At 42.7% G+C, this 22536-nt stretch overlaps 1 protein-coding gene across 1 annotated transcript in view; it reads left to right on the forward strand.

The window, feature by feature from the left end:
• apba2b (amyloid beta (A4) precursor protein-binding, family A, member 2b) overlaps positions 1-21863 on the forward strand; it is a gene marked incomplete at both ends in the record, with an annotated part of 30072 nt that extends 8209 nt beyond the window's left edge. The window contains 10 exons of the mRNA XM_079496221.1: positions 1611-1691; positions 3519-3555; positions 4857-5002; positions 13544-13630; positions 13920-14105; positions 16240-16419; positions 18088-18300; positions 19059-19178; positions 21461-21601; positions 21792-21863. Of these exons, the coding sequence (XP_079352347.1) occupies positions 1611-1691; positions 3519-3555; positions 4857-5002; positions 13544-13630; positions 13920-14105; positions 16240-16419; positions 18088-18300; positions 19059-19178; positions 21461-21601; positions 21792-21863 (1263 nt within the window). The remainder of the gene's footprint in view (positions 1-1610; positions 1692-3518; positions 3556-4856; positions 5003-13543; positions 13631-13919; positions 14106-16239; positions 16420-18087; positions 18301-19058; positions 19179-21460; positions 21602-21791) is intronic.
• Between the last annotated feature and the right edge of the window lie 673 nt (positions 21864-22536).

Here is a 22536-nt window from a genome sequence, read left to right on the forward strand (position 1 = left end):
AGGGTGCCTTAATGGAAGCTTTATCACTAAAGAACATCCTTGTTTTGCTGGAGATGCTGGATTTAGTGAAACGTATAGTGAGCTCAGCACAGTAGTACACATCCTGTTGGAGGAGGAAATGTACAGGGAGAACAGCACAGTAGTACACATCCTGTTGGAGGAGGAAATGTACAGGGAGAACAGCACAGTAGTACACATCCTGTTGGAGGAGGAAAACATTGCACCCTGTAAGCCACGAGGAGCCTATATGTTATTGTGACCGAAGGTCGTCCTGCCAAAGGACAACAAAATGAATCAGATGATTTTAATGACTGTATATTGTTGTTAAGTGACGAATACTGATACGGAATTGGGACTTGTGAGCCAGTAAGCTGTTTCAATTCAGTCTCAATAGCAAGTCCTTTTTCTATACGCTTTTCACTTCATCACTTTCCATTACACCGTGCAGTGGAGAAAGGGGTTTTGTTACCAGCTGGGTTTCATTACCAGTGATATTGTACCTCATACAGCTTATGAAAGTTTGAATTATGCAGCAGTATTCTATTCCAGCAGTGGTTCTCAAAGTGGGGTCCAGGAACCCTGTGACAGGGTTGCAGATGGATTCAAATGATAAACGTCTGCACACAGTTTTGCTCCTGATATTCCAGATAATATCATATAGATATCTTACAGACCCTTACAGGTCTGCAGTGATCGAAGAAGTACTCACATGTTTTACTTAACACAATCCATCGAGATATCTTGTGGAAAGCTATTAAACCCTCCTACGCCATTCACGAGAAGAGCATTGATCCAGAATGAATAATATTTTTACCGGATTTTGGCTTCTGTCGCTAGCCACCGCTAGCATCCATGGTAGAAGCAGGCGAAAATCCCCCAAATCCGCACCCGTGCACGCGGTCTTTAGTGGCTTTAGGGCTAAGAATGAGGTAAACGACGATGTTCGGGGCTTAATAAAACATTATTTCGACATCCCGGTTAGCAAATAAATGTAACAGATGACAGATTACAACCCGACCTTTAGTAGAAAATGGCCGATTAACACTTCTGGTTCAATCTTCCGGATCACGGCTCTTCTTCTATAGCTATTTTGTGCATTTTGCTTGCACTGCATGGCCACAGATCGCCGCCTGGCGGGAGGGAATGTAGTAAAAGTATTAATACCATAATGGAGAAAAAAAACTCTGTTAATGAGTAAAAGTCCGGTATTCTATATTTACTTGAGTAAAAGGACGAATTTATTGGCATCAAATTATAATGAAAGTACCAAAAGTAAAAGTACTCGTTCTGCAAAATGTCACATTTCACATGTATAAAAATCTTTTTCAAATAGCTGAAGTATATGTAGGGATGTGGTTTTGCAATAATCTCAATCTACAAAGTAACCAGTAACTAAAGTTGTAAAATAATTGTAGTAGAGTAAAAGTACAATATTTGCCTCTAAGATTTAGTGGAGTAAAAATAAAAGTAACGAAAATTGGAAATACTCCGCTCAAGTAAAAGTACCTCAAAATTGTAATTACAGTAAGTATAACTTACTGTCCTTTGAGAATCTCTGTTCTATATCTACTGTATGTGACTCCCTCCCTGCACCTTCCTCTGTGACCCAGGGAAACAACGGTGCTGAGCAGCCTAGGAAACAGCAGCGCTCCGACCTCAATGTCCCCCTGGAGAACAACAATGTTCCAGAGGTAAGATGATGCTGGCTGTTATCATACCATGTTCCTTCATTAACCTTACAATGTGTAAATTAGCACCGTTCGTTACCTTGCATGTCAAGATAGATAATGCATTACTGTGCGTGTTTATGTGCGCACGCGTGTGCGTGCGTGTGCGTGCGTGTGTGTGTGTGTGTGTGTGTGTGTGTGTGTGTGCGTGTGCGTGTGCGTGCGTGTGTGTGTGTGTGTGTGTGTGTGTGTGTGTGTGTCTGTGTTTGTGTCTGTGTCTGTGTCTGTGTCTGTGTCTGTCTGTGTGTGTTTGTTTGTGTGAGTGCGTGCGTGCAGTTATGTGAACATCCCATCCGAGTAAAGGAATAATTGCGTAATTACATCCCCCATCCCATAACCTAGGTGTATGGCTTGATAGTGTGCTTGTAATTGAAAAGTGTTTGAAGCGTGCAGTTTTATGAGAGTCATTTTTCACAGATGTCTGCCATAGATGTGTCCACACACACACACACACACACTCGCAGCTGCAATAAACTGGGGTCTGTGTTGGATATCTTCACTATTGGATGTCCAAAACGGCTATTTTTCAGAACGTGGTATTAGATACAATGAAGTCATTATTTTTGCCACAAGCTCTTGTTAATACTTTTCTTTGGTTCAATATTCATAAATCCCACAGATAGACTTAACCACTTTCACTTAAGAAAATTCAAAAATAGCAAACCTACTGTATGTCACATCGCTGCAATTTGTTGCTGCTTTTGGCGTAGGGCATTAATTTCCTAAACAATATGACAAAGTTGAAATATGGAAGCAACGATGTGCAGGTTTGAAGATCCAGTAATATAGAAGGCTGCAGACTGTGGAGTGTTATATCTCAGCAGCTCCTATACCCAGCCTCATCTTTCTCTGTCTGGGCTTCACTGCATTCTCTACAGCCTCACCTGACAGCCTCCTTTTCCCATTTCTCCATTTATTCATGGTAGAGCATTCTGCAGGGATGGCATTTTGGTGATTTTCATTTCAAGATGTCAGGTGTTTTCTATTTTGAGCATCCAACCTATCTCCAACTCAGTTTCCCACGCACCATGCAAGATTACATCTCATGGTCCAATGCCACGCCCCTTCTGCACTCTCTACCTGTGGAGGGGGGTGCAGTACTTAGTTTAGACAGTTTTTGGTTTATACTAGTCATTGGTTAGACCAGTCATTAGTCCTACAACTACAACCTATCTCAAACCCTCACCCTAAACCTAACCTCCCACGGGGCAGCACATCTAAACCTAACCTTAACCCATGTCTAACCAATGACTAGTCTAAACTAAGTATGCACCCCGTGTATGCTGCACAGTAGCCTTGGGTCGAGACTGCCCTAGATTTATTTTATCTTGGGTCTTTGGCCTTGGTACCTTTCCCTAAAGTTCTGTGTTTAAGGCCTGTACATTTCCCCTGTACGAATTCTAAATATGAAGTGCTCACCCCAAAGCTACGGATGTTACCTGTTATAACTGTTGCACCACAACTTCCGGCACATATATAATATAGCTCAATGGCACTGTTTGCACCAACATCTCTTTTTCTATGTCTGACCTCAATGGTCTATTGAAAGTTTTTTTTGTCTACAGACACGTACACAGACAGTACCGATAATTTACAATACCCTGCCCACAGCGATGAATGACAGGGTACTGTCTGTTGTACCATTGAACAGATTATTTACGTATATCCTGTTGATCTTCTCTGTTTTGCATTCATCTGTTGTTAGAAACAATAGCTCAGGAGCCAGGACACGTAGATGCTCATTCTACTGAGAGGTTCATTTGTCAACATGCTGCTTTTGTTTTCCAGCCAACAAAGAAAGCTGCATCGTTCCCCAGCTTTGTTGATGGTAAGTTATCCATCCCATTAGCCTATACTAATAATACTAAAAATTGTATATTATTATTAGTAATTATTAGTAGTAGTAGTAGTCACTGACTACTAGTCAGTGGACACGCAGGGACGGAACGGTGCATGTGCGCGCACGCTAGAAAGCGCCCCCCTAGATTCAAGAGAAGACACATCTAATCGACCTCGCGTCACCAGTTTCCAAGACACACCAAGTACCCAGTGGTCTAGGTTTTCGCTAGTGTGCAGTAAAGATGTTTGTCTGACTATTTGAAGTCTACTTTTGTGTTTGTGTTGTGTGTCTAAAACTCTCATACACTATTTAACAATAGACTTAGGCTATATGCAGCCGTTCTGTGTGCATGCCGCGATGCACACACGTGCACATGCGTGTGCGTGCGTGTGACGTTCCGTGGTACCAGTAAAAAAAATCACCATGACACCACTGGTAGTAGTACTAGTAGTAGTAGTACTATTATTAGTATTTGTAGTAGTATTATTGTTCATTATTGTTTATTATTGTTGTTGTTCTTCTGTCTCTTTGCCAGAAGGTTGCTTGGTGATTCAGTCACAATGAGTTTGTAAATGCAATTAGCCTTATTGATTCGGAGGAATTCTGCTGCTTTCAGTATCAGACTCAGAGGCTTGGTATCATCTTCTCGGCTCGGAGCTAGCCTCTGGGCAGTTGTAAACATGATGACATGATATGAAAGGGGCCTTTCTGTTTCTCACATCAAGAGTGGGTCTCTTAAAGTCCACATCTACATATCGCAGAAGCAGATCAATAATTCCAATAATTTACAATAAATAAGTCATTCCAGTCCACCCTACTGTCAGCCAGGGTTATTATACAGTAGGTCAGTAAAACTATCAAAATAACTGAAATATAAATAGAAATTGGGCTTCACAAAAGATAACAAACTGAAACTGTATTGTGTATTCACAAAACTAAATATCAGATCTACAAACTTTTTCTGACCTTGTTGAATCTTGCCCCCGACTAAACCACATTACCATTAAAAATCTAATAACCTTGCAGTCCACACACTACTGCCAGCCCTGCAGCTCCACCAGTTCATGGTTCCTATAAACACTGCTGGCCATTGCACTGCTCAGTGTGATGTAATGTACAACTGTAGAGGCATGGCTCACCCCATTCCGACCTCCTCACAGCAACTTGTGATTGCAATACGCCTTCAGCCCTCGCACCAATTCCACTGAACTTCCATCTGTCCTTCTGCCCAATTGACCGCCATCCTCCCTCTCCCTCCCTCCCTCTCTCTCTCTTTGTGTCTGGTGCAGTCCCAGGACCATGTGAGCCAGAGGACCTGATTGATGGGATCATCTTCGCTGCTAACTATCTGGGCTCCACTCAGCTGCTGTCTGAGAGGAATCCCTCCAAGAATATACGAATGATGCAAGCACAGGAGGCTGTCAGCAGGGTCAAGGTACACGCACGCACGCACGCACGCACGCACGCACGCACGCACGCACGCACGCACGCACGCATGCACGCACGCATGCACGCACGCATGCACGCACGCATGCACGCACGCACGCCTATTCTGCCTGGAGATAGCTATTAGTCAATGTTCCTCTGATCTCTAGCTATCCAATCAACATGTCTGCCATCATGCTATTCTGCGGTTAGCTATTGCCTTTCTTTTTGAGGGATTAGGATGATTAGAAGTAGATCTAGTTGTGGAGAAGCTTTGGAGTTGTATCGCCCTCAGACTGAGTCAAGGGTTGCATTTTAGAGGATTCCGAGCCGCTACATCATGGTGTGTTACTTTGTTTACACCCAGGAGACGCCATCCAATCAGGGTGTGAGAGAGAGAGAGAGAGAGAGAGAGAGAGAGAGAGAGAGAGAGAGAGAGAGAGAGAGAGAGAGAGAGAGAGAGAGAAAGAAGGTTGATTGATTGGTTTTGTTTATTTGGACATCAAAGAAAAGTGCATGGAATACATGTTTTCCAGTGAGATAACACGTCAAGGATAAATTCACTATCAAGGAACACACCACCAATGAAAACGTTTAACATTTTATTGAAACAAAATGGATGATCGTGAATGCCACCACGAGGTGATGGCCATCGACGAGCCATCGACGGCGTCAGGGATTTAGCCGGGGTGGGGAAGCTTCTGGGATCCGGCATGCTCCCGAGGCACGTCAGACCCCCTTAGGGATCGAAGATGTTAGAGGGAGTAGGATGAGAATTGGGGTGGGGGGGTGGGATGACGAAAGCGAGAACAGGGGGGAGAACCAGGGGTTGGATGGGCTTTATATACGCAGGTGGAGGTGACCCGATTGGAGGTGGCTTGATAGGAGGTGGAGGTAGCTGCGTTGGAGGTGTGGTCCTGCTCCTGAACTTCGGCTATGAGCTCCATAAAAACACTCGCATATTTTGAACAATCCTCAAGGATTCTGCAACACTATAGTATAGTGTACATGTTTAGTGCGGGGGACGCAAGAACGCCCTCTGGTCTTTGGTTCCATGATTGGTTTACGGTCAAGGAGGGTCTTTTAACGGAATACGTGAATGCGCATTCAGCCTGGCTTTATGATCCTGGCTGGACAAATTCGCTCCTTCTCCTCTCCTTCTGGCTTGGCTTTAGAGGAAAAGAATAAACCAGGCCGTACGGAGCAGGCTTTATCAAACCTGGATTTGGTTTATAACTGGATTATTTAATTCTGCTTTCGTGAAACAGGCCCCAGATGTAAACCCTTTCCCGATCGCATTATGTAAACACAAGCTTGTGTTAGTATGACCTGACGCGGTACTGCGACACCTGACAAGATTCTACTTTTAGAAATCCCACAAGGTAATGAGGCTTGTCACTGGTGAGGTGGACTTACAGTATGTGTGTGTGTGTGTGTGTGTGTGTGTGTGTGTGTGTGTGTGTGTTTGTGTTTGTGTGTGTGTGTGTGTGTGTGTGTGTGTGTGTGTGTGTGTGTGTGTGTGTGTGTGTGTGTGTGTGTGTGTGTGTGTGTGTGTGTGCGTGCGTGCGTGCGTGTGTGCGTGTGTGCGTGTGTGTCTCAGTGTTGTAACTCTGTGGGCTCGGTCAGCAATTACTGAGCTAGAGAAGCGGAGAGAGGGAGACAGGTGAAGGCATAGAGAGCCAGGCAGAGAGTGTGTGGTTCAGCTCAGAAGATGAATTAGAACAGGGTGCTCTGTGGCACAGACCTCTGTCCAGCTATCTGCCTCGGCAACCTCAAGACTGAAGCTGACATGGCTGCCAACTCATGCAGTCATTAGCCTTTAACCCACCTTCTTGTCTGAAAGCACCCTGACCCTAGCCTGGATCCAGCCCAAAGACCCCGCCCACTCTCTGAGTGGACTGAGTCTCTTGGTCTGGTGTTGCACTGTGAACCTATAATTTCTTCGGTACAAAAATGTATTATCCAATGAGAATCGGTGGTGGGGGTTTGTCTAACAAACAACCAATCAGCGGCGAGTCCCGTTTTCAGCGTCATCACGCAGCGCAACACACAGAGGAAGGAGGGAAAAACAACACCAATGGCTACTGGTTGAGGGAAATTCTAATCCCCTCCCCCTTGAAATCGCTCAGACAGGAGACAATGTCAGACTGAAGCTTCAAGAAAGCTACAGTCTGATAATCAGGCTACCCTGACCCAGGATGAGGATGTTGGCTGGCAGTGGCAGGCACCCAGTGGTAGAAGAAGAGGCACCCAGTGGTAGAAGAAGAGGCACCCAGTGGTAGAAGAAGAGGCACCCAGTGGTAGAAGAAGAGGCACCCAGTGGTAGAAGAAGTATACTCATCGTTTCTGTCTAGCAGAAACCTCTCATCTCTATATTTTATTATTTATTAATACAGTGTCACACAAATGTATCAAATGCTTTTTTTCTGGTGTGATATACACTCTCATCAGCAAATTACATTGCAAGAATTTTAACTCTGTATTACCCTTCTGGCATTGGGCCTCCTTAGTTTTAAAATACTTTTAGTGGAGAAAAAAAGTACAATATTTGCCTCTGAGATGTAGTGGAGTAGAAGTCAATTAAAGTGATAGTACTTCAAAATTCTACTTTAAGGTACAGTACTTGAGTAAATGCACGCGGTTAAATTACACCACTGCTGGCACCATACACCAACTCTCCAATCTGATGCTCTCTCTCTCTCTCTCTCTCTCTCTCTCTCTCTCTCTCTCTCCTCGCAAGGCCTTGGAAGGTTCCCTGCAGGCAATAGTTCCCTGGCAATAGCTCAAATTTGTTTTGTTCCTCTGAAGAGGAATATTTAGCACATTCTGTCTCTGTTCTGTGCTTCTGCCGACCATGGAGATAAATGTTCTGAGATGGAGACATTGTACGTTTTCCATCTGTATTGACACGCTCAAATTCATGTACTCTTCTGTCGCACTCCATGTGCCACAGATGAAACTACATTAGAATGTCCTTAGCACTGGCACTGGGGTGCCTGGTGGCACAGCCAGTTAGTGCACAGACCATATGCTCCTTGTGAGCACGAGAACACGAGTTTTAATGGGATTCCTGTCTTGTCTCGAATGTCTCTCCTCTCTCTCTGCTCTCGGTTTCCTGTCTCTGTACACTCTCTTGAAACTGAAATGAAACCAAAAATGAATGGTAAAAAAAAACGATCTAGGCACTGCCTTCAGAGTTGAATTGCTTGAAACAGGAACATGGTGCTCCAGGTATATTCTAACAGCCCTGTATAGTTTATTTATGCAGATCTGTTTTGGCACGATCCTCGCTGCAATTGATGTAATATTTATGCAGCTTCATCGCCCACTCTCTTTTTTCCTCCTATCTCCATGGCTTCTCCGCAGGAGCACTGTAGGAATTGTCTTACTTGAAAGCCAAGTGGATGAGCATGCAGGAGGAAATGTTACAAAAGGAAAACCCCTATAGGAGATTAACGTCCTCGGGAGACACCTTCTCATCTCCCAGTAGATGCAGGTCAATACACTCAGTCAAGGAAATGTTCACCCTGACACCTTAGAGATGAAGGTCTGGTCTGGGTCATTGGGTCTGCATGGGTGGGAAAACGCTGTCGATGCTGGGCAACAAAGAGGTCGTTCCCTCTGCCCTAACCCTAGATGGTGGTAATGTGATAGTATGATCAATCTGGGAACCCATCTGCAAAAAAGCACATGCAACATGGAGTGTGAAAACTGGAATAGGGAGCCTTTTTACGTGTGCTCTTTTGCTGGTACTGTTGATGAAAACCATTGTTGTTGGTAAAACAAGGTTCAAATCTGTCCTTGTTCTGTAAAATCTAAAAAATAAACACCCTCCACTCCTTGTATCCCCGCCTTATTCACATGTTGGGACAATGTCAGCTCATCTCTGCATGCTTTTTAATATGTTGGAAGGAAAAAGAGCAATTATCTGTAATTGCTGTTTTGATTTGTCTCCCACTGCCAACACAGCTGTGCTACCGCAAACCCTTGCAAATATGCATGCATACATACACACATGCATTTTTACGTGTGAGCTTGTAGATCAGCTATTTTGGGTGCATTGCAGCAGTATCAAACTTGGATCAAACTCCTTTACTTGGGAGGACCAGAAAAATTCTCCTCAATGTCTAGTTCTCGCATTATACTGTACTGTGTGGACATTTGGCCCTCACTCAAGTATATAGTACACATACACACACAGGCACGTGTGTGCGCACACACACACACACACACACACACACACACACACACACACACACACACACACACACACACACACACACACACACACACACACACACACACACACACACACACACACACACACACACACACACACCTTGTCGTTGATTAAACACACTTTCTGAAGTAAAGCGATAGCACACCTGCTGTTTGGTTTAGTTTGGGGGTATTTTCCTTTATTTTCTTTACCTTCCTTATTTCTTCCTCCTATTCCTTCTGGGGTTGTTTTGGTGCTCCTGTGTGTGATGACCATGTCCTGTCCAAACATCTTCCTGCCTGCCTGCACTGCCTGCCTGCCTGCCTGCCTGCCTGCCAGAGGGTACAGAAGGCTGCCAAAATCAAGAAAAAGGCGGTGTGTAAAGACAAAAGAAAACTAATGACCACCTTTAAGGGTGATTTATACTTGGCTGCACGTGGGTGTCTTGCACAGAAAATAGCTCTCTTGTTTTCGCTGCAATGCGTTGGGAGCTTGTAGACCTGCTATTTGTGTTGCGCAACCAAGTATAAATCAGGCATTAATGCTAGCTCATCTTTCTGTTTTGCTTTCATTTGTGGTGTGTCCTAATGGAGTGTGTGTGTGTGTGTGTGTGTGTGTGTGTGTGTGTGTGTGTGTGTGTGTGTGTGTGTGTGTGTGTGTGTGTGTGTGTGTTTGTGTGCGTGTGCGTGTGCGTGTGCGTGTGCGTGTGCTTGTGCGTGTGCGTGTGCGTGTGCGTGTGCTTGTGCTTGTGCTTGTGTGTGTGCTTGTGCGTGTGCGTGTGCGTGTGCGTGTGCGTGTGCTTGTGCTTGTGCTTGTGCGTGTGCGTGTGCTTGTGCTTGTGCTTGTGCTTGTGCTTGTGCGTGTGTATGTGTTCCCTGCCCTGTCCTTCTCTCACTCACATTGGTCACATAAATAACAGATATTCAAGTGAAAAACATTTAGTTGTATATGTACATTAGGCTCATTTGAAATCAGATGGGGTTTTATCATCTTTAATTGCAACCGTTGTAATAGAGCGACGCAGTCCCGCCCCCTTTCAGAACGACGAGGGCACCAGAAGAGAATTTCCCATTCATTTTTCCCATAGACGTTTCAAAAAGTATTTATTTAAAGACCTGTAAGCCTCGGACAAAGCAATCAGCCGAATTGACAAATCGTGACAATAAATAAAAACAATTGGGCAGAACAAATAAGAATAAGAATTAGAAAGAAGAAAACTAAAAAATAAATAAAAAAAAGAGCATTGTACCTTGCCCAATTATTTGTTCGGCCCCCAAAAAATTGTTTATTGTCATGATTAAATCATGACAATAAACAATTGTTTTGTCAACTTGGCTGTTGACTTTTTCCGAGGCTTAAAGGTCTTTAAATAAATTCGTTTTGAAGCGCCTATGGAAAAATGAATGGGAAATTGTCTTCTGGTGCCCTCGCAGGGGGCGGGACCTCGCAGGGGGCGGGACTGCAACGCTCTATTGTTATCATAGTCATCGGAAACCCGTTGCCACTTTGAATCCTACCAGAATTTAATTTATACTAAGTAGTACAAAGGGGTCGCTTGTTAAATAATGCTGATCTACAAGCTCACAATGTGTCACCTCACCTCCACTGTCGTGATGATGGAATCTGTCTACAGAAAACACTAGCTTGTTCTTGAAGTCACTTTGACCTTGAAGTCATCAAGGACAGCTTAAGCACTTAAACCCTATGTATTTAATTGACTGGATTCCCCCAGGCCTCTATACAATACTTCACTCTTCACCAAATCCCTCTGCCGAAAATAACCTCGCAAGCTTGCAGATTCTCTGTTTTCGCCGAATGTTTGCCTATTATGAGCCACCCAGAATGGGGATGTTAGGGTCCATTTGGTTAATGGCATTCATCCTAACCTATTCATCCATGAGAGCTAATTGATGTCCAAGGCCCATATGCTGCATTCATGGAGAGCAGTAAAATCTTAGTTGAGTAGCAGGACAAAATATGCTATTAAATTAAATCAAATCAAATCAAATCAAACTTTATTTCTAGAGCACATTTACAAAGACCAGAAGGTCAACCAAAGTGCTGTACACGATCATGAGGCAAACATACAATAACACAAGTAGCATAGTAAAACAAAATCAAAGCAACACAAATAGTACACAGGTTAATTAGGGAGAAGAGATGGGTTTTAAGTAAAGACTTAAAGGCCTGTAAGGAGCGGGCAGACTTGATATGTAGGGGCAGACAGTTCCAGAGTTTGGGGCCGGCCACTGAAAAGGCACGGTCACCTCTGGACCTGTAATTGGAACTGGGCACAGTCAGGAGCCGCTGGTCAGCTGACCTCAGGGCCCTGGCTATTAGTCACATGATGGCTCATAGCCATAGAGTGGGGGAAAGTTAATAAATAAATGTTAACAGCCACATCTTCAGACACATTTCCAAATACTAATAATTAATGCTTCCTGTTTATATAATATATTCATAGTCATGCAAGCCAATTTTAAATGCGTAGTGCATTTGTTAATTAAGCAAAAATCTAACATAATTTCATTAGGCTGCACTGCAAAGCACAGCAATTAGAAGGGAATGTGCAGAGCTGTGCTGAGTTGTTGATGCTGAATGCGTTAACAAGGCAGCTGGTATAAGGGCTTAGTGCTAAGCTGTTTCCTGTAGCAGTGCCAGTACACCACCCACATGCCACACCATGCCAAGTGATGTGTACCAGGCAGCACTCCCGCCCGCACAACAACTGTCCGCTTTTCTTTCCTGCATATTTTGCCTCACCCCTGCGCTGACCCTACCAGTGGTGGGCAAAGTACACAACCACTGTGATTTTCAGTACTATCCGTTTTTGATACTCCTGGTCAAATATTACTCTATGACAAGTGAACATTGCTATTGTTATTTGTACTTGAGTCAACGTACTTGAGTACTAATAAAGTATTCAAAATACAAATTACAAAGAACATTTCATTTTTTTTATATCGAATCATTGCTGTATTAACATTTAGACATTTTCCTATCAAATTATAAGATTTTCCAGAAATGTTAAAAAATATATCAATCAAGAACTAACACCTAGGGCGACTCAATAGCACACACTCAATAGCCACACACATTGAAGTTCAATGGAGAATTGGTGCCTTGTTCTATTCGGTTCCTCAAGCAAGCTACTGTATATAATAGAAAAATATCAGATCTACATGTACAGTATGTTCACAATGTGTCGCATCACAACATATTGGGAAATTCTCAGAAGAAGCCTAATTATACAGTACTGAACTTGCTTAAAGAAACATTTCACCCATTTTCACCCTTTATATAATTGGTCCTCAGCTCCTCACAAATGCTTATTATACCACAGGTCGTTTCGAGGAAGCAATCTGATTGGTTGAAACGGCCTTCTAGCCGTGGGTTAAACCAGCACCATTCACCACCTAATCAAAACAAAGAATTCAGCTGCTCTGTTTTCCCAGAGCGCTAGCAAACTCGGTGGCTAGGCTAGCTATAGTTTCTTGGGACATTTGTGGTCTTTCAGCGATTTTCTTAGTTTTAAGGGTAACTGTAATTGCAACTATAATTGCAATATTACACTCGAGGGTGTGGTTTAACGTGATTATTGCCACTTCAGTGATGCTTGCGGAACTCGACTTCGTCTCGTTCCTTACCGCATCACTGTCGTGGCAATAATCACGTTAACCCACACCCTCTCGTGTAATATTGCTTAATTACAAGAGGGCACCATTTCCAACTACTCAGTGTCTGTGAGTACAAGTTCAGAAACCTGTGTACAGTTCAGAAAGCTGCCTACCAATGACATCATTGGTAGAGATTCAAAGCTAATGGAAACTACAGCCTTTCTCTTCCCAGACAGTTGGCATGCTGAAATAGACTTACTGTATGACATATGGTAGACACATTTTCGAGCAATCCACAGTCCACCTGTGAGACAAAGAGCAAGTAGACAGAAATGGTACCATCGTCCCATAGTGAGCATTAGGACCCATATGGAGATGATATTGAAAAGGACCCCCAAATTAATATGAATTTGGCCACAGACCCCTATCTGAAAATATATTGTGCCAAGGAGTACCCAGTGCCAGTTTAAACAAATTGAAAGATTTTCCACATTTTGTTCAAGATTTCTTTGTTTTTAATGGCAGATCTACAATCTCACAACCCAGACCCCACTTTGAGAACCACTGATGTATGGTATAATTTAACCATCTACAGTACAGACGTGGTTTTTACTTACATACCATCATTAATTGCATACAGAAGAAGGTTGCCTGGTGCAGCCGCAGCTCACTAACCCGCCGTGCGCTTTTGCTGTTTGCATTTGTGTTCTTGCAGAACTCGGAGGGAGACACTCAGACCCTGACTGAGGTGGACCTGTTCATCTCCACCCAGAGGATCAAAGTTCTCAATGCAGACTCACAGGTGAGAGCCAGTAAAGGATACTGTATGCTCTCGATAATGAGCCTATCGGATAAAATTAGGTCCACAGGCAGAGCCTGACCAGAGCCTTTTGTCGTGTTTCTGGACAACGGTGTATACCACCGACTCACTGTTATTAGTACTGCCCATTTGATGTACAGTAGTGTAGTGTATGGAAATGTATTTTTATCAATGCACAGTACAACAGAGATGTTACCGTTTTTAAAATCCCTACATTACTTTAATACTAAGTAATAATTATAGTATGTGATTTTGTTTGATGTGACCACAGGAGACAATGATGGACAATGCACTCCGTACTATCTCCTACATTGCTGATATTGGTAACATTGTGGTTCTGATGGCGAGACGCCGAATGCCACGCACAGCCTCCCAGGACTGTATCGAAACCACGCCCGGAGCACCCGAGGCCAAGAAGCAATACAAGATGATCTGCCACGTCTTTGAGTCAGAGGATGTAAGTGTGATTAATTAAAAAATATATATGGTTTTGAAATGTACTGGTTGCCTTAGTTTAGACTGGCACAGTACAAGAAGTTGAATTCTAGTACTATTATACATTTTACTATTACTCTACCCTGTGTTGGAGGATTTGTAGTGGGTGAGAGGTTATATATTTTACGTGTGATAGTTATATCTGACGAAGAGCCTGGAGACTCCAAACCTCACCACCGTGTGTTAATAAATCAGTGTGCAGCAGGCTCATATCTGTCGGCCCAACACCTGCACTTTAGTTTGGATGCAGCAGTGGAAGAAATACTCAGTAAAAGTAGAAAAGTATTGCTATCAAAATTATATGTACAAAAGAAAATCTAAAATAGCTGATCTACAAGATGCAATGCATTGTGAGCTATTGACTATTTTAGCCAAAGTATAAAATAGGTAATTTGGTCAGCGAGTAACTCCTAGCTCATCAATCAACAAAATAGAGTATATGCAGATGTCAGAACATCATTTTGATGTCAGAACAGCCCACCTGGGCAGTGGCCCTAGCTGTCCAGAGCCCGGGCAAAGGCCTTTTGTGTGGGTCCGACCGACTCAAGCACATACTGCACGCCATGTGGTGGGCTGGCCTGGAACGCGTGTGTCGAATTTGAAGTCGGTGGAGCGAACGGTTCTCGAGTTACGTGGATGACAGACAAACAGAGACACGGCGCATTTATAGATAGATGTGTGTTTTACGGATCATCTTTTCAGTATGAGCAGAATTCATGGCAGCAATCTGTAATGGAGATGAAAGCAAATAGCATTTGAGCATGAAAATCAGTTTATATTTTTAGTTTGTTGTTTGTATTGATCCTGACGTTTTTGACAAGTGAATCAATGCCACAATTTATTTTGCTACCATATAATTATTTCACATAATATCATTATAGGAGTGCATCATTCTCAATTCCCAAAGTAGATCTGACACTGAATTATAATTACAATTTAGGCCTTTAGCAGACTTTCTCCAACAATGTATTTATTTTCCTTTTTCCACACAAATGACAATACAAATATACAAAGAAACAACAGTGAACATTACAAGACAATTACTGATATAAAGAAAGCAAAACAACAATAACCAAAAAAAGACAAAACAAACAGCACTACTCCTCTTCAGCTTCATCCAAATTACTCATACAAAGAAAACAAAACAATGACCAAAAAAGAAAATTACAACAGCACTTTTAGCAGACTCTTTTAATCCAGAGCTACTTACAGTAAGCAAGAACAACAGAAGGTAATACATAATCAAATGCATAGAAATAGTCACCCAGGATCATAAGCAAACCAAGAACATAATCATTCATCTAACAGTATTATATCCGTACATTGAAACTATAAACACTGTAGGATGCCAGATCAATAATGACCTGGCATCTGTCTACATCTAAATTACATTATTTTAGCCTTTGCATACGCTTGCAAGGTCGTCAAGGCTAAGGCAAGTGCTACAGGCTAAGGTGTAGTCTGAAGAGGTGAGTTTTCAGATTACGGCAGAAGATTGGGAGTGAGTCTGCAGTTCTTATTTCCATGGGGAGTTCATTCCATAGTTTGGGAGCCAGAAGGGAGAAGAGTCTGAGACGTGTGGAGCGTTGTCCCGGATGTTTTAGTGAAGGTTCTGCCGGCTTCCCTGTGTTAGCTGATCTGAACGAGCGGGGTGTTGTAGGGTTGGATCAGTCTTTGAAGATATGAGGGTGCCATACATTTGGTTGCTTTGTAGGAGCTAATGAAGGGAGTGGAAACCAAATTGTCTCCTCTCAGATATGTGAAACATTGCGTTGAGCATGCTGCATTCTGGATCAATTGGAGAGGCTTAATTGCACATGCCGGGAGGCCAGTGAGGAGAGAGTTAATAGTCAAGTTTTATTATGACTGATGTCTGGATAAGGAACTGGGCTGACACCTGGGTGAGGAATCGGTGACTTATAACCGCTGTTGCTGTGCTGTGTGAACACATATTATTACAAACGTTCTTGCATTTCTGATTTCAACATCTTGTACCTCAGTGTTCATATAACTCTGAAAGAGTAAACAGCATGTACACTTTAAGAATGAGCTCTACACTGATGATTTTACTGTGCTTTTTCTTGTATTGCTCCCAGGCCCAGCTCATTGCTCAGTCCATTGGTCAGGCATTCAGCGTTGCTTACCAGGAGTTCCTGAGAGCCAATGGCATTAACCCTGAGGACCTGAGCCAGAAAGAATACAGTGACATAATCAACACCCAAGAGATGTACAATGATGACCTCATACACTTCTCCAACTCTGAAAATTGCAAAGAGGTTTGTTGGAATCTGATGCCTTGCCATATTGTAAGGCATTCAAGGTCAGCATAACATCAGATATGATCCCAGAACGTCCGCGTTCTGTTCTATCACCACGGATGCAGCCTACATTCAGAGAAAACAGGCTTTTTGTGTCCTTTTTCCGATTGGCTACGGCCGATCACGTGGCACGCACGTCGACGCAGTGCAAGGCATGTTGGGTTACAGGTGCTGATGGGAAACCAAGTTTTTTGTTTTGTTTTTTCAAAGGCGCGTGAACCTCTAGTTTGTCACATGCAGTTACGATACAGCTTACATGGCAACAGTGCAGACACTAAGGTTCTTGTGCAACAAGAACACCCACTCATCACTTTACGACACGTTGATCAGCAAGTTCAGGTTTCTGTATTTATTCATGTAATTATAGTACCAGTTTAGTTTGCTACAGTACCATACCCATTAAAATAGCTGTGAACTGAATAAACAGATGAAAAGGCAGATGGTACACTGTGCTCAGAGCATTAACTGTGGCTATTTCTTAGCTAACCTGCACTGGGAATGTCTGAGGGTGCGTGTTCAAAGTAGAGATGAGCACAGTCTCTTTGCTCTTCTGAGACGGTTCCCCCAGGAACGGTGCCAAGCCAGCTGCCCTCCTATTCCCCCATCTTTCCTTTTTGAGGTTCCTACTTTCATGCGTTTGCTTCCTTCCAGCTCGCTGTTTCTTTGATTAGAAAATCCAGTCTTTCACTCATTCCTCTCTCGCTCATTCTCAGTCTTCTTCCACTCTCTTTGTTCTGATCATTTGCAAGCAGAATTGTGAGACACATGTGTGTCTCTGTCTGGGATTCTTACTTAGAAATATGGCTATAGTCCATAGAAAGGAATAAAAGCATTCACGTTGTATCCAGTAGGATTGTTTCAGATCTTGTTTTATTTTTCAGCGTGAAAAATAAAACAAGAATCCTACTGGATACAACGTGAGTGCTGGTATTCTGTTCTATGGACTGTATCTACCTGAACCGTGTACCCGAGACTCTATTACTGCTACTCAACTGAGTGCTTGCTTCTTTTCCTTTCTTCTATAGGTTATATAAGAGGCTTTCATCGCTGTCGGGCAGAAATCTTATATCTCAATGACCGTGTTTAATGTATTTATAACTCTTTCATCAATAAATGCTCCATGTTGAACTTTCATCATATAGAGGTAATAGTACAAAAGTAGAGAAAATACCCAATTCTCCTAAAATACAGAAGTTTCCTATAATGACATGCCAGGGATGCCAGGTTGAAAGGGTCTGTCTGTGGGTTTCATAAATATGTAACAAATGAAAAGAATTAGCAAGAGCTTGTGACTAAATAATAGCTACATTGGATCCATTGGAATACAGTTTATTTTGTTCCCCCACATTTCATGAAAAGGAACAGTTTTGGACATACAAGGTTTCCACCCGACAGCAATGTGTTGTAAAACTGACCACTACATTTGATTTATACTTAGTTGCACACTGGTGTTGTCTGCCGTAAATAGCAGATATACAAGCTTGCAATGCATCACTTTCGTGACACGTTGCGAACTTGTAGATCTGCTATTTACTGAGCGCAATGCCGGCATGCAACTAAGTAAACATCAGGCTTTATATCATAATCTGCCCCCCCTCCCGCTCCTCTGTCCTGTGTCCTCTACAGCTGCAGCTGGAGAAGGGTAAAGGGGAGATTCTCGGCGTGGTGATTGTAGAGTCTGGCTGGGGCTCCATTCTGCCCACAGTCATCTTAGCCAATATGATGAACGGTGGGCCTGCGGCGCGCTCTAGCAAACTGAGCATCGGAGACCAAATCATGTCAATCAACAACACAAGCCTAGTGGGGCTGCCACTCGCCACCTGTCAGGGAATCATCAAGGTAGGAGAGCTATGGAGGGGGAGAAACATATTTAATGACAGAATATTAACAATTCCCCTTGACGGAGAGTGTGTGTGTGTGTGTGTGTGTGTTGTTTTATTAAAGATTTTTAAAGAGTTAGATTAACAATTAAGACAATATTTAGACATTTAGAGGTTAGGTTTAGGGTTGCACAACGGAAATAACTGATCTACAAGCTCACAACGCCTTGCAGCATGAAACAACACTTTTTGTCAGGTGAAACCGGACATACAACAGGCCCGTTTTTATTAGTGACCTAGTCATGATCGACTGCCCCCTAAACCTAAACCAATGGTATAGTCTGAAACGCTGCCTAAGCCAATGGGAGTCTGCACCACTCATGTAGCCAATCACGTAGTAGCGACCTAGTCATGATTGGCTGCCTCCTAAGCCCTGCCTCGCACTGCGGAAGTCTGGCAACACCGCACCGCAGTCACTCTAGACCGCAGCTCAAAGTGACAACAGCTGCTAATGTTATGAGCTAACTGCATGGATAACAGGAAAGCCACAACATACAAAACACAGTGATTGAACCACAAACAGAAAAAATTATAAGAACAGAGACAGTGCTTGTTTCACCTGACAAATATGACTATGTCATCATTTCTTGTTTTTTTGCTGCAGGGTTAGGTTTAATAAATGATATATATGTTTTAAACGTGTGTGTGTGTGTGTGTGTGTGTGTGTGTGTGTGTGTGTGTTTGTGTGTGTGTGTGACTACTGTGCCTGTGCTAAAGGGCTTGAAGAACCAGGTTCATGTCAAACTGAACATCGTCAGCTGCCCACCTGTCACAACTGTCCTTATCAAGAGGCCAGATCTAAAGTATCAGCTGGGCTTTAGTGTCCAGAATGGCATTGTAAGTACAGAGATATTTGTTTAATCAAGAGTGTATTTCTTTTTGAGTGGTGCTAGCCACTCCTATAGACAGCTATGTGTGTCCCTGGCTGGCTGTGTCTGTCTCTGTGTCTGTCTGTCTGTCCGAGTACGGAAATAGCGTTTGTTGACCACCAAGTGTCACTGTGGCGCAGCCTAACACGCACGCACGCACGCACGCACGCACGCACGCACGCACGCACGCACGCACGCACGCACAACGTCTCAAGATTTGCCATTGATCATGGTAAGAGAATTCCGGTCAAATGTCCGCTAAATTTTTTCCCCGCCCATCTCAAGTTTTGCCATTGGACGATGAACGGAGAAATGACGGCAGAATTCCTCTAAATATGACGTAAATTAAACATTAAACGCCATTAACATTGAAGGGAACATTTATCATATGTAAACGAGCAAATCAGCTAACCAATCACAGGCAACAGGCATTCTGATTGGCCAATGGCCAGTATGAGATGATGCATGATGATGTATGGTGATAAGAGACGATAATTCCGCTAAATATGACGTAAATTAAACGTCAAAACATTAAACGCCATTGACATTGAAGAGAAACATTACATTTAATAATTATAATATAAATATATTGAATGTTTTTTTTTAAACATTGTATTTAATAATGATAATAACATAAATTGATGTACGATAACAAGAGCGCCACTCATTTCACACAGGTGTGATTTTTGAGGGGCGCTATAGCCCCTCCTATACACAGGTTTAATGTTTGTCTTTAGTTCAATGTTTGTTTTGTAAACGCATTGACAATGAAGGGAAAATTACGTCATAATGTGCCTCATTACGTCATATTGTCTCTTTATTGTTAATGGAGTTTAATGTTTGTGTTGGCACCGTTTGTTTTACATCACCATTACATCACCTAATCAACATGAGTTAGACTTTAATATATTTACTTTAAAAAGAATCATGTTAGCAGCAGTAAGGTGATCAATTACCCTTTGGTTCAGGGAATATTTATTCAACCAACAGGCCCCGGTAAAAACCTTTATCTTTAACCTGGGTTAAAGTTTATCAATTTGTTCTTTTCAACACAATTATACTGTAGTCATATCTCTTCACTTTGATGTCGGCTTCATGGCCTCAGGTTGACTCCACAGTTTCCATTGTCATCACCTAGTCATGACATAGAGATGACTCAAAGATTCCAGTCATTTTTAACATTAACATTACAATTTAGGCATTTAGCAGACACTCTTAATTAGTGCAATTTACAGTAAGCAAGAACAACGCATGGTAATACATCAAATAGAAATAGTCATCAAGGATCATAAGCAAGCTAACCTAACATCTCATTAAGCCAGTCATACACTATGAGTATACACTATAGAGTTCTATGTCTACATAGTATGCTATCTAAATTAAATAAGAGTGCTATGTCTGTGTGGAGTTTGCATGTTCTCCCCGTGTCCCCTAGGCCCTAGAGTAGGTACCCTCACAAAAACATGCAGTAATCCTGGTCTCTAAACTACCTCCCCCTGGCCAGCCGGGGCGCCTGATGGAGGGGATAGGAACTGGTCGGAATAACGTGTTCCTTCCACACTCTATGTCCGGCCGGGGAAACTCTCCCCTGTCAGGTGAAAAGAAGCAACTTGGACTCCTCATGCATAGAAGGAAGCATGAGGTCAGTCAGCTGCGCCCCAGGACAGTTGGCAGAGGAAGTGTAGCGCTCAGGATTACATTAGATAATGACACTGGTGAAAAAATGGGTTGCAAAATCGTGGGATAATTTATTATTATTTTCTTTTTAAAGAGTGCTATACTGTATGTCTACATTATGCTATCTAAATTACAGAAGTTTAGCCTTTGCATACCCCTGTAAGAGGGCTAAGATGGAGTCTGGATACATTAAAGAGTATTAGAATGGGTCAAACTAGCAATAGAATAAATGTTCTATTGCTTAAATTGAAAATTGATGTTCAGAAGAATCTTCCATTAACCATAATGATCTCGGATATTTCATAAAAGCAATGGTTAGAGCCTTCAATCTGCCATTTCTGGTTATGTAATTCTACATAATGTGCCATTTTATTAGGAAATACATCACTAGTGGGGGCTACTTTCATGCTGTTTCACAAATCATAGATTAGGACTTGACCTAACAAAAACTTTCAGTCGTGAGATTATTTTTCCTTGAATACCTGTGATTCTATTAATGGCATTTACTGAGCATATTACTCTGGTCTCCTTGAGAAAAGCTGTGATATGAGGTCTGTTGTCTTCACCCCACAGATTTGTAGCCTGATGCGTGGGGGCATCGCAGAGCGAGGAGGGGTCCGTGTGGGCCATCGAATCATAGAGATAAATGGCCAGAGTGTGGTGGCCACAGCACACGAGAAGATAGTCCAGGCTCTCTCTAACTCTGTTGGCGAGGTTAGTCCACACATGCATGTGAACATGCATTCGCACATCACACATGCACGCACGCACCCATGCACATAAATACCCACACACACACGGAACGCACGCACGCACGCACGCACACACGCACGCATGTACACACACACACAGATGGGAAATGGTTATTTTTCTGAGATTCCAATGTAATATCTTTCATCTCCAGATTCACATGAAGACTATGCCAGCAGCCATGTTCAGACTCCTAACAGGACAGGAGACGCCTATGTACATATAAACGACAGACAGGGACCATTCTACATGCTGTGGCTGTGATTGGTTACCGTAGTCATAAAGGGCAAGCTGACCAATGACTGAAAAGGATGGCTTCTCTCTTTGCCCAGGAAGACTTTTCTCTTTCCCCCCCACTCCTCTACTGATGACTTAATACAGCGGTTCTCAAAGTGGGGTCCGGGGGAGTTCCAGGGGGTCCCCAGCAAAATGTGTTAATATAGCATTAAAATCAGCATAACCACTTAAACTCAAGTTCATTCTCTGGCTATTCGAAAATGGACGATCTACACGCTCATAATGTGTCACAATCTCGACACGTGAGCTTGTAGATTGCTATTTTCTAACATTTTGATTGGTAAGAATAACTTAGTAACTTTGAAATTGTTTTCATCTTATTGAGATCCCTGGCACAAACTCTTTTCAAACAGGGGGCTAAAAATGCATTAATTTGAGAACCACTGACTTAATGTTTGTCATCTTCCTTGTGCTTAATTCAAATGCAATGCCAATTCCATTGGCCCCTGGGACGCTTTGTTCATCTCACCAGCTGAAGAGTGTGATATTGTTTTTGCTATTTATTTGTCTTTTGTGTTTGTGGTCTTGTGTATTCAGTGAGATGGCAAGAACTGAGCGAATGCATCACAATTTATTTTTTATATTCACATCATGTAATACGG

The sequence above is a fragment of the Electrona antarctica genome (genome assembly GCF_951216825.1).
Source record: "Electrona antarctica genome assembly, chromosome: 3".
NCBI lineage: Eukaryota > Metazoa > Chordata > Actinopteri > Myctophiformes > Myctophidae > Electrona > Electrona antarctica.